The 14897-nt window shown below is 46.7% G+C and overlaps 2 protein-coding genes across 2 annotated transcripts in view; both read right to left on the bottom strand.

The window, feature by feature from the left end:
• Positions 1 to 1096: 1096 nt before the first annotated feature.
• KNSTRN (kinetochore localized astrin (SPAG5) binding protein) lies at positions 1097 to 5452 on the bottom strand. The gene is made up of 8 exons (XM_041404099.1): positions 5338 to 5452; positions 4278 to 4410; positions 4077 to 4133; positions 3710 to 3797; positions 2544 to 2664; positions 2188 to 2240; positions 1986 to 2060; positions 1097 to 1438 (listed from the first exon to the last, which is right to left on the bottom strand). Exons 1-8 carry the CDS (start codon positions 5399 to 5401, stop codon positions 1307 to 1309), a joined length of 723 nt encoding a protein of 240 aa, XP_041260033.1. The 5' UTR covers positions 5402 to 5452; the 3' UTR covers positions 1097 to 1306.
• Positions 5453 to 7293: 1841 nt separating this feature from the next.
• The window catches only part of DISP2 (dispatched RND transporter family member 2), an 18379-nt gene continuing 10775 nt past the window's right edge, over positions 7294 to 14897 (bottom strand). The window contains exons 4-8 of the mRNA XM_041404103.1: positions 13655 to 13778; positions 12745 to 12860; positions 12355 to 12473; positions 11345 to 11442; positions 7294 to 10713 (exon numbers count right to left, since the gene is read on the bottom strand). Coding sequence (XP_041260037.1) covers positions 7294 to 10713; positions 11345 to 11442; positions 12355 to 12473; positions 12745 to 12860; positions 13655 to 13778 — 3877 coding nt within the window. The remainder of the gene's footprint in view (positions 10714 to 11344; positions 11443 to 12354; positions 12474 to 12744; positions 12861 to 13654; positions 13779 to 14897) is intronic.

The raw sequence follows: 14897 nt of genomic DNA, 5'->3' as shown, positions 1-14897 counted from the left end.
TAAGTTTGCTAAAACTAATCCTGAGAAGCTCCAATAAAAAAAGCCTGAGGGAGTTGAAGACTGGACACATGGGATCTTAGAATTAATTGGAATCTTAAATTTATGGCCCTTCAAAGACTTGTTGGATTAACCAGAAGACACAGATGAGACTGAAGCCTAGAAAGCTGGAAACTCCCCATTTGAGAAAAAAAAAGATAAAAAGACTAAAGAAAGTGGGCCAGATTAGCATGAAGAGTGAGAAATCAATAACCAATAGAGCACATAACACTAATTAATACAGAGAATGATGCAACTTAGAACCAATAAACTTTGTTTGCTAAAAATGTGTAAGTGAAAAAGTTTTGTGTCTTGGGTTGACGTAGAGGTCAGAACTTTGTCAGCCACACAAACACCTCTTGGTCAAGAATAAAGTAATGCCTTACTCACTAACACTAAAGACAGTGTAAGAGTCTTATTCTTCCCAGCATTTTCAGAGGTTTTTGGTAAAAAGTCCAACTCCCAGCCCTGCACAGGAAACCCCAACAATCTCACCCTGTGCCTGAGAGCACTGTCCAAACCCTCCTTGAGCTCTGGTAGCTTTAGAGCTGTGATGATTCCCTGGGGAGCTGTTTCAGTGCCTAACCACTCTCTGGAGGAAGAGTCTTCTCCCAATACCCAGCCTAAACCTCCCCCGACCCAGCTCTTGCCCTTCCCTGGGTTCCTGTCACTAGTCACCAGAACAGAGACGTGCTGCCCCTGCGTGTCCCCTTGCAGGAAACCCCTGCAATGAGTTGCAGGAATTATCCTAAATCTTTAAGCGCCCTACTGGGCAGGAGAAGCTGGGAGAGCTGCAACACTTCTTTCGGGAGGATGTGCCGCGACCCCGCCAAGCGTTCCTTTGACGATCACGTTTCTGACGAGTATCGCCCATCCAACAGGCCCAAGGCGGAGGCCGGCCCGTTCCCTCAGGCAGTGCGGCGTTCCGTGGCGAGGCCGCGGGCCGGGCCGGGCCGGTCACCGTAGCGGGCCGCGCGTCCGGTGCCGCCGCGCCNGGCCCGGCCCCGGAGCGCCCCGCCCCGCCCCCCGGCGCGGCCGCGGCCGAGCCCACGTCCTTGGAACACGTTTAATGAACTAAACCCACGAACACCGGAGAAGAGCGGCGAACGCCCGACACAAGGCTGACCGGCCATGGCCGCTGCCTCAGCCCCCCGCCGGGGAGCAGCCACCAGCTCGGCCTTTGGATCACCAAACACAGGAATTAGGCTTGACAAACAGGGAGCACTGAACTAGGGGTGAAACGGCAAAAATCCCAGTCCATCCTCGTGCCTCACATTGCCAGGAGCTTCTCCAGCGCTTCAAGCATGGTTTTCCATTCCTTAATTTCAGCTTGGAAGTCAGAGTACTTCTCCAGGGCATTCTGGTTCTCCTCTTGTGCCGATTTCCACTTGGCCATGGCTGTCTGTGGAGAAGTCAGTGCACATGTTTTACTAACACCAGAGTCAGGAACAGAAAAGCCAAGTCCTGAAGCATCTGAGCTCCTCCTCCTAAACTAAGTTTGGGATTTCTTTTACCTTGGTTGCTTGTGGAAAATGTAAATTTATCTATGGCCAAAATTTAGGAAGTCTCCTGCAACAATTATATTTTAGCTCGTGGGCTTCTTATCCAGAACTGTTGAACTGAAATTTAATGACTATTTTGGTCTATATTGGTAATTACTGAAGCCACTTGTGCTTGCACACTGCTCCGTTTCCCCAGAGATTACCCAGGGTCACTGCTCTGCAACAGTTTCCAATTTAAATCCAATGCTCTGACTTCCAGAGTAACAACCAGGCCGGTGGATCCCTCTGTTTGAAAGGGGAGTAAGAGTTTCCTCAACAAATGTGTTTATATTAAGAGAGGCATACTGCAGCTTTTCATCTGGCTCAGGTGGAGGAAAGGAGAATTGGGAGGAGCAAAATCCCCTCCCTGAGGGCCTGGTGCTCACTGCCTGGTTGAGTCAGTCTTACCTCAAGCATCTCCTTCTCTTTTGCAGCTCTGTGACTAAACAGCGTCAGCTCTTCTGTGGCCTTCTTAGTTAGGGTCTGAAGAGTCAAAAGGAAAATGACTTTTAATATGATGCAAATAAATGTCAGTCCCAGCTGTTTCAGCAGCAGGAGAGAAGGGTGGGGGCTCACAGACCCCTCAAAGCCCATTTCAAGCTTTTCTTACCGTTGTCTTTTCCCGACAAGCACGCATCTCTTTGTCCTCCTCTATGTGGCTACCTGTAATTCAGGAGGTGCATTAGTGAGCCTCTAATATACACATAACTCTGAGAACAAACAGCTTTTCAAAGTGACTTTCTACAGCAAGAAATACTAAGTTAGTTTATCCAGGCCAGGAACTACTACAGGAAGCAGTTCTTTCTCTTAAGCCACAAAAAACTCCCCTAAACCCTGGAATTCCAGCAGTATTTCTTAAAAAAGGAAGCACAGACCAAATTTATTATGAATAGTCACAACAGAAGAAAAAAAAGACCAAAAACATTCTGGAGAAGGAGTACCAGGATGTAAGTGCAAACTCCTTACCAGGATTGATGTTTCTGCTTTCTAAAATCGTCATGCAAGTCTCCTGAATTTTCTTGAGCTTCTCAACTTCATGGACCAGGTTCTCGTTCTCCTTCTTTAACTCCTTTACCTTTAGACTGCCCTGGTTAACACAGGTTGTAAGTGAGGCAAGTTCCCAAGGAGATTTTCTTCTCCTTAGCAATACTGACAATAAGAACTTCACAACACTGTACTTGGCACCAAGAATCAGACGTTGCCTTCTGTCTCTACCACCACAGCAAACTAGGCTGTTGCAGGTCCTTGCTCCTGCTTTTTGGCAGGATGAATACATTTATTACATCCACACACCAGAACAATTACTAGAAAAATTTGATCATGGACGAATTCCTTTTAGACAACTCTATCTTTTCTTGTGTACCCTCTCATTTATATAAACAATGCATATGAGGAGCATATAAACATTGTGAAGAAAAGGGTGTCTTACATCTTTAAGCCACAGCATTATTCCCTACACAGTCCAGATATTACCAGGCAATTGGATAAGCTGATCAACCTCCCAAGCTGAATGCAATTCTCCAAGAGGATCAATAAGCATGTGGATTAGGGTGATCTGGCTGATAGTGTCAGAAGCTTTGGGAACATTTCATAGGAAGTTTCAGAGGCTCTTAAGACAATCAAGCTGTGAGATGAGAGGAATGATCATCCCACAGACTGAGAGCTGGAAAATAAAGTGAGATTTTACAGCTGTACGTGACCAGGTGGGCCTCCTGTACATGACAGAGGTGGTACTAAGCATGTCCTAGAGATGCCTCTGAGAGCCAGGGAATAAAAGTGCAAATTCTGACTCTAAACCCCTGATTCCAAAAAACCAGATCTGTTTGAAACAGAAGTCCCTGACCAGTCCCAGCTCTCTCAGCTTTTTTTCCAGTCCCTTAACTATCTCTGTGGCCCTTTCTTGGACTCTGTCCAGTACATCCATATCTCTTTTGTACCAGCAGCCCAGAACCAGACAAAATATTCCCTGTTTGGCCTCCCCAGAGATGAGCAGATGGGAAAACAACTTGCAGAAGAACACAAAGACATTCTGACGAAGACAAGAAAAAAAAGACAATCCTTAGCATGACCCTGTGTGGATCAGAATGCAGATATTACTCAATGATTTCTTTCTTTTTCCCTCCTGTCCTTACCTCTCTTCTTGCTAGTTGTTGTTTGAGTGTTTCCACCAACTGATTCTTGTTTTTCAACTCTGCTTCTAGTTGGTATCTGCTGAGAGGGCTGTGGAGTTAAAGAGCAAAGACTCAGGGGCAAAAATACCAGTGTTGCTCACCTCCTAATTTCCCTTTTTTAAGTGTTGGCTTTTCTTTCTGACCAACAGTTTTAACGGCAAAAATATCAGTGTTGCTCACCTCCTAATTTCCCTTTGCCCTTTTTTAAGTGTTTGCTTTTGTTTCTGACCAACAGATTTAATTAGAAAACCTGGCAAGGAAGCTGCACATGGGTGAGAGCTCATCACAGGAGAGCACGAGGACAACTAACAGAGATGGAGGCACATACCGTTTTGCCACTGCCTTCTTTGAAACCGGTTCCACTTTCTTCTCAAACTTAGGCATCCTTAAAAGAGAGATAAAATACAATCACTAGAAGACTACTATGTTCTTGCAGATCACCAAGCCTGCTAGTTTGACAAAACGTGCAAAATGAGCCATCTTTAGGACATCTGCCAAATAAATCCATCAATATTTTGCTTTGATTTACCCTTGGTTTGCAGGCTTGAAGACACTGTCTGCTGGAACGTTTGAGGCAAAGTGAAGACTGGGAACCACGCTGAGCTCTGGCTCTGATGTTTTGCTGACACATTTTCTCTTTGAAGGAAAATTTATTTGCAATTCTGCAAGAAAAAGACAACTGTGAAAACACCACACACTAGAAGTAACCTCCTTTAAGGCCTCTTAAGCCTTTAATTTGAGGTAAAGCAGTTATATCTGGTTAGAATGGAGACTTCGAAGTAGAAGTAACTAAGAGCAGTCCTCAATTTTACCCAGGACTAAGGGTCCAGAACAAGCCACAAATAGGTCAGGTGTAGATAGTGTTAAAATACAATCACCAGGCTAGCACTAATGAGAGTTTGAAATGATAATACACAATAAAGGTCTCAACAGCAAGCAAACATCATGCCACAAAGTTGCTGTTTAACACTGAAAGCAAAACAAACACAGCCCACATGAAACTCTGTTAAGAGACCTCCATATTTTGCTACAAATGAATAGCTACTAAAATAACATAGAAGACTAGCTTGTTATGTCGAGTTTATTTCTCTTAAATCACAGCTGTTTAAGTATATAAAGCTTTGTTCACTCAGTGGGTTTAGGAAGTTGCTTTTTCTCCCTCAGGTTAAGTATTTTTCAAATGACACATCCAGGAGCACATTCACATTAGAGCAACGCGGAGTTTTGGCCGATACAGCCCAGCTCCCGTGTTTTTAATGCTAATCCTGGGTGCCTCCCTTTTATAAAATGCTGTGAAGTGCTGTAAGCAGCATTAAAATATTTAGAAAAGTAATAAACTGTGAATGAAGCATCTTTCGCATCAATGGGCCGCTGCCTTCAGCCGGTGGAGGGTACACACAGCAGGCTGAGCGTTAACCTAAGTCCTAAAAAGGGACCAAACAGTGGAATAAAACTCCTCATTAGATTTTGGACCAGCCACCACGTAGCCAGGCAGCGATGGAGCTCCCTAACGCCGGCGCTCCGCTGCACCCCTGGGCCGAACCCCACCAGTCGTGCCCTCCGGGTGCCCGTCCGTGCCCCGCACTCACCTGCGGACGGCTCGGGGCGGTGGAGCCGGGAGTGCACGGGGATGCGGGAGAGCTGCCCATCCATGGCGGCCGCACTCCCCTCACGACTTCAAACTGCGCCGCGCCGGGACGGTTGGGTGGGTCTGCGCATGCGCGGGCAGCGAGGGAACGGGGCGGGGAGGCGCGCGCGGGTGGGCGTTGAGGGCGTGAGCGCATGCGCCGCTGCTCGCTCGCGCCCCGTCTGCTTCGCGCCGTTTGTGCCTCGCGCCCCCTGTGCCTCGCGCCCCCTCCCTCAGGGGAGCCGTTGGCGGCCATTACGGGGCCGACGGCTGCGCGCGAGGCTCCAACCCTCAGGGAAAGGCGGAGCGCAGTTCCTTCGTTCCTTCCTTCTTTCCTTCCTTCACTGCTCCCCGCTGCCACTAACGGCCTCACGCTGCGGTTCGGGCACTCAAGGCCCGAAGATCAAGGGGTTTGTGGCCGTCTGTGCAGACGTGTAGGAGTCAAAAGCTGTGAGGGTGCCGGTGCTGCTGGTGTGTAAGGTACTAAAATCGTCCTCTAATGCCACAAGGTGAAATGAGGCATATGTAGAAAATGTTTCCCAACTGAAAGATTTTTGCAGTGTTGGCTAATATGGTTTTCTTAATGCATGGGCAATCTCTCCTGATAGCAAAGGGGAGCAGCTCCTTGAGGAGGATGCTGCAGTTCCAGCCTGAGGGTGGCTTTGGCTGCCTAAATACCCACCTGAACATTCACTATGACAATTTCAGGATAAAACCCCTAAACTGAAACATGAAAAATACAGAACCACACAACTGGCATGTTTGACATGTTTCAAACTCTGGCATTAGCTTTAAAAGTCCATGTCCCTAATGGATATTGGGGAGTTGCTGTCTGTCTTCCACAGCACAGGGATAACTCGTGGATGTCAGAAGAATAAATATTTTAAAGATGTGTACTTCCCTTTGGAAAATACATTGGACACTTAAAAGATGAATAACCATAGTGCTCTTGATAACAATGAAGCATCACACAGATTTTAGGAAAGGTTGTTATAAGCATTTATTGTATGTCAATTTGTAGAGAGAATGTTTCATTTTTCAACAAATAAGGGTAAATAAATGTTTGTTTTCCTGTTTGTTTCTGGTGGAGGGGGAAAACCCCTAAAATTCAAGATTCACCAGATAACGTGAATTTTAAAAAGTGACATGTTTGAGGGGAATGCCTTGAGTGGGAAACACTCTGTAAAGAGGACACAACAAAGCACCTGAGTCTGTGGGGGCACAAGGACTCAATCCCTCAAGGGGGAAATTCACACTGAAAATCTTTGGCAGTATTAGAGTTCCTTCAGATAAAACAAACAGAATTTGTTACTGGAAATAGATTAGGGCTGGATTCTGCAGCCTCTTCCATGGTCAGAAGAGGCTGTGTCAACTCGGGAGTCTTGACGGGACTTTTTATAATATCTGAGCTATTTTGTTAGGGTCTGTAGATCTGGACTTTGCATAAAATAGAAAATTAAATACTTTATTTTTTTTTATTCACAATACACTTCACTTGATACCTAGATTTAAAGTAGTTCAGTTTTGGAATTTTTTTTTTTTTTAAACATGAGCTCTCTTTGTCTGTTGTTAAATACCTGGGGAGCTTCGCCTCATTCATCTCAAGCAAACAAAACCTCATCACCTTGTAGGAAATGACAAGCCAGGTTTACTCGGTAAGTCCTGTGAACAGCTGTGAACATGGCACCAGACACTGGAAGTCAAAGGGCTTGTAGTCCATCACAATGGCTCTCACATCCTCTCACTGGCATCAGATCTGCTGATTCCTGTGAAAACACACGTTTTGCACAGCTGAAATACTAAGAAATAGTCTCATTCTCAGCTCTAGGAGAGGTGGGAGGAAAAATTTGATATTTACAGCTCTGAGGACATCCAGGCTTCCCCTTTCCCTAGCAGCAGCTTTGCTTTCTGTGAGGTCTCAGCTGTTGTAACCGGAACTTTGTGCGCTGGATCGTTTGATCCAAACATCAGGCATGTCTGGCTGGCTGTTGGGCAGCACGACCGGCCCTTCATTCCCCAATCCAAAGCGATTTTTCCACGAGGAGCTGTTCTGTTGTGATGCAGCTGGAGAGACATCAAAGACAGTCTCCCTCAGGTCCAGCCGCAGGGTATCTCTCTTCCCGTTCAGGTAACCTCGCTCCGCGTTACCGTAGGAGTCAGACAGCTCTAAGGCATCGGGACAGGAACTGGCTGATTCAGCGAGCTTCAGGCCTTGCTCAAAATCGCTGATTGACGTCTCGCTGGAGATGTTGAGCATATCAAAAGAGCTGCCAAGAGAACAAAGGCATCTGTGAATTTTGTAGATGTCAGCAGCAGGGAGAGGGCTGTGGTCTGAGGTATAATCTGACTGCTGCTGGGCAGTGTCACTGGAGCACTGGGATTTATTGAGGTGCCCTTCTTCTTTCATGCCAGCTGGCTGGATGTCGTCCAGCCCAGACCCATCCCATGCTTTCAGACCATACTTTCGACAGCGACAATCTCGACAGAGTCTCTCCCTGTGAATTTCTGTTTCTGAGGTGCTGTGCTTGTAAGGAGAGGAAGTTTGCAAGGCGGGACACTGGCACAGGCTGACCTGCTGGTCTCCAAGGGTGTCCTGCAGACTCTGTCTCTCTCTTTCTAGGGAGGGGTGCATTCCCACTCGAGGGCATCTGTTGTCTTCAACTTGTATGTCTTCAGAGAGCACAGAGGGCCGGTTGGACAGCTTGCTTGTGGAAGTGCTGTTGTCAAAACTGTCGCTGAGTTTCCTGGACAAGGGTTGGAGCTCGTATTGCTCGTTTGCAGTGTTAGACTCCTGGACCTTCCGCAACCGGTTTTGCTTCTCGCTGCCCCCACAGGCAAAGTTTCCGTTCGGCCCAGAGTCATCAGAGTAGTCTTTCATGGTGTGGGCACAAGGCCAAAGGATCTGCCCGCAATTCTTCTCCGGGCCGAAGAAGCAGCAGAGCGACTGGAAGAAGAGGCTGGCAAACCCACAGCTGATACAATTGATCATCATAATGAATATCCCCAGCTTCCTGTACGCCAGGACCGTGGCAGGCAACATAATGACCCCTGCAGAGAAGAGAGCAGAAGCTGCCATGGCTGTGGCACAACTCATCTGCTTCAGGGAAAAGGCCACTCGGCTCAGGCGGTCGGAATGGGGGCACAGGTGATAGGAGATGCAGTAGTTGACAGTGAAGTCAACAGAGAGACCTACTGCAGCTGAAATGAAGAGAGACTCCACTGCGTTGAGCTGCCACTCCAAGAGGACCAAAAGGCCAGTGGTTACCAGGACGGTGCCTGCAATGGCAGTAACGGAGAAAACACTAAGGAGAACGTTCCAGGTTGTGAGCAGCAGCACCACGAAGGAAATGGCTATGGAGAGCCCCATGACTACCATGGTTTCTGTGCTGAGACTGTGCTGGAGGTTGTACAGCTCTAGTTTACTGGTAAACCATCCGTTCTGAAGCCCCACAGGAGCAGTTTTCATTTCCTCTGTTATCCAGAGGCTGATTTCCTCATAGAATTGTTTGGCTCTGCTGTAGTTGAAGGTATAGTGATAGATAGTTTGGAACTGCAGCACTAAGGCAGCAACATTTCCCTCCCCATCAAACCTGAGGCCCAGATCATATGTTTCTGCCCCTTCCCTGCCCTCTTCCAGGAGCATCATTTTGATGCAGTGCAGGAAGACTTCACTTCTGTAAGGAAAGGAGAACTGGTTACAGCAAAGGTTGAAGCTGTGGTCTCGCTGGGAGCACTGGCGACTGTTCATCCACCTGAGGAACTCCTCCATGAAGCACACAGTAGATTTCTCTTCTGCATCAGGGTAATAGAAAGTTTTGTTCTTCACTTTTTGGCAGAATTCGAGGAGCCACTTCTGGGCATCAGGGTTTTGGATGGTGAAGGTGGCGTCTGTCACTAGGGTGCCGTTGCTTTTTGGATTGAAATGGTCCCCATTATCCACGGGCAGAATGCCCCAGACTATGGTGACGGGCATACGCTGCCCTTCTCCGCGCTCCAGCCTCTCAAACATGAACTGGTGGCAGTACTCGGAATCGTACCTCTCAAAGGGATGGCTCAGCCTGAACACTTGGACGGATGATGTCTCTAGAGTCGGGAGTTTGAGTTTGGGGTTGGAACAGGAAATGTAGGCACCTCCTATGGCTAAGGCAGCAAACCAGCAGATCCAGATGTACCGAAACTTGATGACCCCACAAGGCAGAAGCTTTTCAAAGAGCAGCTTGGAGGTTTCAGACAGTGTGTTCTGGAGAGCCCGAAGGATGTAATGGACAGAGAGAGCGACTCTCTTGTGGCTGCTGTTGTTCCAGTAGGCTTCTGGCTTGTAAATGCAGGTTGTTGCGATGTAGCGCTCGTAGAGCACGGCTGAAGAGGGCAGCCAGGTCATCATGAAAACCAGGTTCACCAGCACCGAGGTGCCCATGTAGACAGCAAAGCAGCGGATGGCTGTGATGTTGCTGATGTAGCTGGCGTAGAAGGCAGCACCAGTTGTGAAGCACGAGGCCAGCATGAGATAGGCAAAATGGTGCATGGTTTGACTCACCCACTGAGCGAGCCCAGCGGAAGGGTTCTGGCTCTTGCTGAGGTTCCACAGGTCGAAGAAGACAAAAGTGTGGTTGGCACAAATGCTGCTGAGAATGATGACTGCTGTCAGGTTTACAAAGGGGAAGTAGGTGAATCTGAAGGCAACCTTGTACAAGAAGTAGGAGATCATCAAAGAACTGACAACAGCGAGCAGGACCATCAAGGTAATAAACACTGAGCGTAAATAAAAAGAAACACATAGAAAAATAGCTAATATTGCCAGGACCGGATACTTAGTATCAAGTAAAAGATAGTGCTGGAATAGTTTCTGTTTAAGGCCCAGGTCCATTCCAGTGATAGATGTGTAGTTATCGAACAGATCCCAGGTTTCAAGGTTGTCTAAGTAGATCCCCATCATAGATGCACCTTTTCTTGTAGGCAGGAAAAGCAGGCTGTATTTGAGAGAGGGCACTTGGTACTCCATTGTCTGGGGACTCAGAAAGTCCCTGTCAACCAGGAAGTGAAGCAGCTGGTAGATGGCATTGAAGCGGGTACATTTTTCTGGGACTTGGGCACACTGAGAGTGTTTCTGTCTGGCAGCTTCGGGGCCTATGCAGGATGGAGTGAGAACACCTCGGTGGTAGTCTGGAGCACAGGCACGGAGCAGGGCCAGGGTGTGGGAGATGTCTCCTTGAGTTATCTCCAGACATGAAGACCTGTTGTACAGGACAGCAATGTAGTTCCCCAGGGACCAGCTCGGGCAGCATTCGTTGGCTTCAGTGCGCTGGCAGAGGTCTCTAAAATGCACATGGGAACGTATCTGAAAAACATGAGGGGGCATCAGGTCAGACCCCCTCTTGCAGCCTCAGTGTTCCTTACTCACTGCAGTAATCCTCCTCTCCTCTCCTCTCCTCTCCTCTCCTCTCCTCTCCTCTCTTTTTCCCCTTTATCCAAGCTGTGCCACACATCCCTGGCCATCCTCGCAGGGACAAATCCCAAACACCAAAGTTTTGGAAAGTTGGTAGCCTTTTGCAAAAATTAAACCCTGTCTATTATTTACATTTTATAACTGCAGATTTGAAAGCTTGGCTCCTATAGCAAATACAGCTCATCCAGTTAAACTTCCCACTTCTAAAACTTGCCACCAGTCTCCAAGCTGGTAGCTCAATTTCTCTAATTATATTCTGCTGCCCAAAATCCTCAGCAGCTTCTGATGGACACCTTTGGCTTCAGGACCAGCTCCTGTTCAGTCTCCATTTATTCTTGTTTAATTTGCAACTGGCAGGTGGGATCATCCCTATATTGCCAAGTAGCTGAAATGTTTTGGAATCCTCCAGATGAAACCTGTTGCATAGCTGTTTTTTGTGTGGCATCCACTCAGCAAGACATCAAAGACTGCAGCAGACAGAAAAGAGACAGCCTATACATGTGTTCTTCCTGCCATCACTGACCTTGTCTTGTTCCATTTGACACATGGACTGAATTGCTTGCAAGTTCCATAAGCTCCCAGCAGTTGTGGACATAAATACTAGCTGGGAATAGCTCTTTTCTGAAATAAAGAAGAAAAATCATAAAAGGATTAGGTAATGAAGATGAATCAGCCAGGCTGTTTGGAGCAGACTCCGTCTTCACAGAAAAAATAAATATATATCTCTGTCCATAGGACTGCTCTGGTGGGCTCCCTGGAGGGAAGCAGGTCACAAGACAGTAGTGAGCATGTGCCTTGTGTGACCTCACCCCTGCCCCTTGAAATTGGTCAGCAGCATCAGGGCATTTTCAAAATAAATGTCAGCTTGCCTTTAGTGACTGCTGGCATCTGGTTCTGCATCCCTAGAACAAGGGAGAAGCTTGAGCTCAGCCAAAACCCCCCAAGGATCTGCAGATTTGGTGTGTGACTTGTTTCAGGGGTGGATAGAAGGCAGGGAAGAGAACAAAAATATCTTAATGCTGTTCCTCTTTCTACTTACTAGGGCTCATTTTGGGACAAATTGGGGGGGTGTTGGAGTTTTCTGTTTTTCTCTCCAGATTTTACTGCCATGTACATTTTTCAAGAAGAAAAGAAGGAAGAAACAGGGAGGGAGAGGGAGGAGACAAAGGAGAGGGAGCAGACAGCAAGTGGGGCATACACTGTTTTTTCAGAGTATTCATTTTTGATATGGGTAAATGGTGAAAACGTTGGTCCTTTAATGTGTGCTTTCAAGGTGTATTTCTAAAGGGAAAACAAGAAATATGCCAAAGAGTTAAGAAGGAAAACCAACTCTTCAGAATTTCTGAACCAGTCTTTTCTGACCACTGAGGTATGAAGTGCTGGGAGGGCACTGTCAGAGCTCTCACAGGTGGAACTGCACGCCCTGCTTGCTTAGATCAAATTCAGAATATTCCCTGTGTCCTGAGCTCTGACAGTTCTGTCAGTTGAGTTCTGGCTGTGCAGTATTTACTGCCTCATCAAGATTTCAGTCACCTGGGGGACCACAGAAGAATCCATCTGCTCCATAGATGGTTTCCACCATTCTCCGTGTCCTCGCTGCTTGTTCTCCCTGAGCAGCCTTCTGTCCTCTGCCAATGCCAAGGTCATCGTAGCTAGCAAGAGGGCAGATTATTGTTAATAACTATGATTATTATCAAGAGAGTGTCTGGCTGGGACTTACATTCTCTGACACGCTGAATTACATTGCCAGACACAGCAATAGGGAGCCTAAATCCATTACAGGCACAAGGACTTCAAACCCTCCAATGCTTTGGTTGCTTTTAAGCATAGGATGTATGGAATTTGCATAGATATTTTGGACTGTTGAATATGTGACTTTACAACCAACATGTTCCTCAAATCCCCCAAACCAAGCTCAAATACCTTTTCTTCTTGGCATAGGGAGAAAGGGAAAGGGTCTTCTTGTAGCCTGTATGGCTCTCGATATTCCTCCACACAATGAGCTTCCTGCCAATGTCAGTGTCCCGTGGCTCGAAACCCTGCACCAAGGAAAAGGGCTTTGTCACAGCTCCACTTCAGCTCAGCTGTCCTTAGGCCTCCTCCAACGCACAGAAACTGTATGAGACTATTACTGCCTCTTGGAGAGATACACACATTGAGCTTGCCCTGAAATACTGCATCCCAGAGATAAGAGAAAAAATATGAACCTTTTCCCTTTCCCTTTCCCTTTCCCTTTCCCTTTCCCTTTCCCTTTCCCTTCCCATCAACAATGGCTACAATTATCTCTCCATGATCTCCTAAGAATTTATCCTCCTTTTTAAGTGTAGTAGTTCCTTACAGAAATGGCACTAATTTTCCTTTTTGTGGACAAACTCTAGTGTATTCTTATTTTCTCGAGATTCCTTCATGAGCCAGAGGCAGAGATGATTTTAGGGAATGTGGCATTCCTCATGGAAAACATTCCATGTGCACAGTACTCAGAACAGGGTGTGCTCTCCAAAAGCCTCATGCACAGACTGTAGGAGCCAAAGCCAGCCCCTCTATCCAGTATCTGCCAAGCCTAGCTATTCACTGTGGGCAATCCCAGCCTTCCAGGCTTGGAAAGGGAGCAAAGGGAGCAATCCCAGTTTGTGTTGGCAGTGTCTCCGCACTGGAGTGAGGGCACTGGTGGGAGTGCACAGCACGGCTGAGGGATGAGCATGGGCTGTGTTCTGCCTGTGTGTCAGGGGCAGCTGTGCAGGACAGGCGCATTCTGCTCGTCTTGGAGATGATATCACTGGTAGGGCGTGGATTTTCCTTACGTTCCTGTTGATCCTCAGCTGTAGGGACTTACCATTAGGGGTTCTGAAAAGTCAGGCAGATTGCCAAGCAGCAGCCCAGCCACGGTGCAGATCGCCGCCGCCACGGAGCACAGCACCAGCACGGCCAGCGGCCACTCCGCGATCAGCTGCGAGTAACTGCGGTCAACAGGAGCAGAAAAAATGCAGCTGGTGAGATGCTTCTGCTCTGAGCACAACACCTGCTGCTGAGCCAATGAGCTGTGAGTAACAGGAAGGAAAAAATCGGGGTCTCTGGTTTGCACAGTTATTTACTGTGAAGCTTGGAGGCTGTAGTGCAGCTATTAATGAACATATTACACCTCTAACTGGATATTTGCAGACAGCTCTAATTAACTGGGGTAATTACATTTTGCCTCTCTGCATTTTCCAGCTTTTTCAATCAGAAATAATAAAAGCCAGACTCTTGTGTCCTCGAGCAAAATGAAGCTTTAAACATTTAAGTTCAAAGATTGCATTTAGAAAGAGCCTCTTAATTTCCCCCACATTGTGCAACGTCAGCTGGTGGCTGCAACAGTTTAGGCTACAGATTTCCAAACAGGACCCTGAGAAATCTTTGGATAATTCTGATGAGTCCCTGAAAGTAACTGACCCGAGCAAGCCCACTGTCACTGGTCAAAATTAGTGTATTTAGACACTGCTCTAAATTCATACATGTTCACTAGAATACATTCAATTTTAATGATGTATCACAAAATTTTGATGACATCAAAACCCTTCCACGGAAGCAGCTTACTCTGGCCCAAGCATTATTTGCCAGTTACTTTTGTTCTGAAGGAGCTTGTGTAAAATTTTCTATCCAAGTTCTGTTTTTCCTTTGGGACAAACTGTCTCCCATATATCATGATCTATCAAAGTTACTCTCCCACATTTTTTACCAGTGCAAGTTTTACTGTGTCAAGATTTTTGTCTTCCTCAGAAATATCAGTTGAGATGTAAGATAGCAGAATAGGTTCCTGCTCTGGTTTGGCAGGTTAGTTCTTTTGTGTTCTGATGTACTTCTGAAATATAAGAAATTCTTGGTTCAAAAATAGCTGACAAGTCTTTGTGAAGGGAAGTGAAATAGTTATGAACTTTATTTGAGATGGAATGTTTCTCCTTGCCTGCTCTTTCTCCCCTTTTGCCTGGGACTCCACCACAGCTATTGCATAATTAGAAGTAATCATGAGCACTTCAAACAGCTTTTCACATGACTTTTGATTTTTTTTAATATTGCCTTTTTTTTTTCAATTTACAATA

This window comes from Onychostruthus taczanowskii, unplaced genomic scaffold (assembly GCF_017590055.1).
Source record: "Onychostruthus taczanowskii isolate IOZ18803 unplaced genomic scaffold, ASM1759005v1 scaffold208, whole genome shotgun sequence".
Classification (NCBI taxonomy): Eukaryota; Metazoa; Chordata; class Aves; order Passeriformes; family Passeridae; genus Onychostruthus; species Onychostruthus taczanowskii.
The sequence above is the reverse complement of the archived record's forward strand: the minus strand, read 5'-3'. Positions and strand labels throughout refer to the sequence as shown.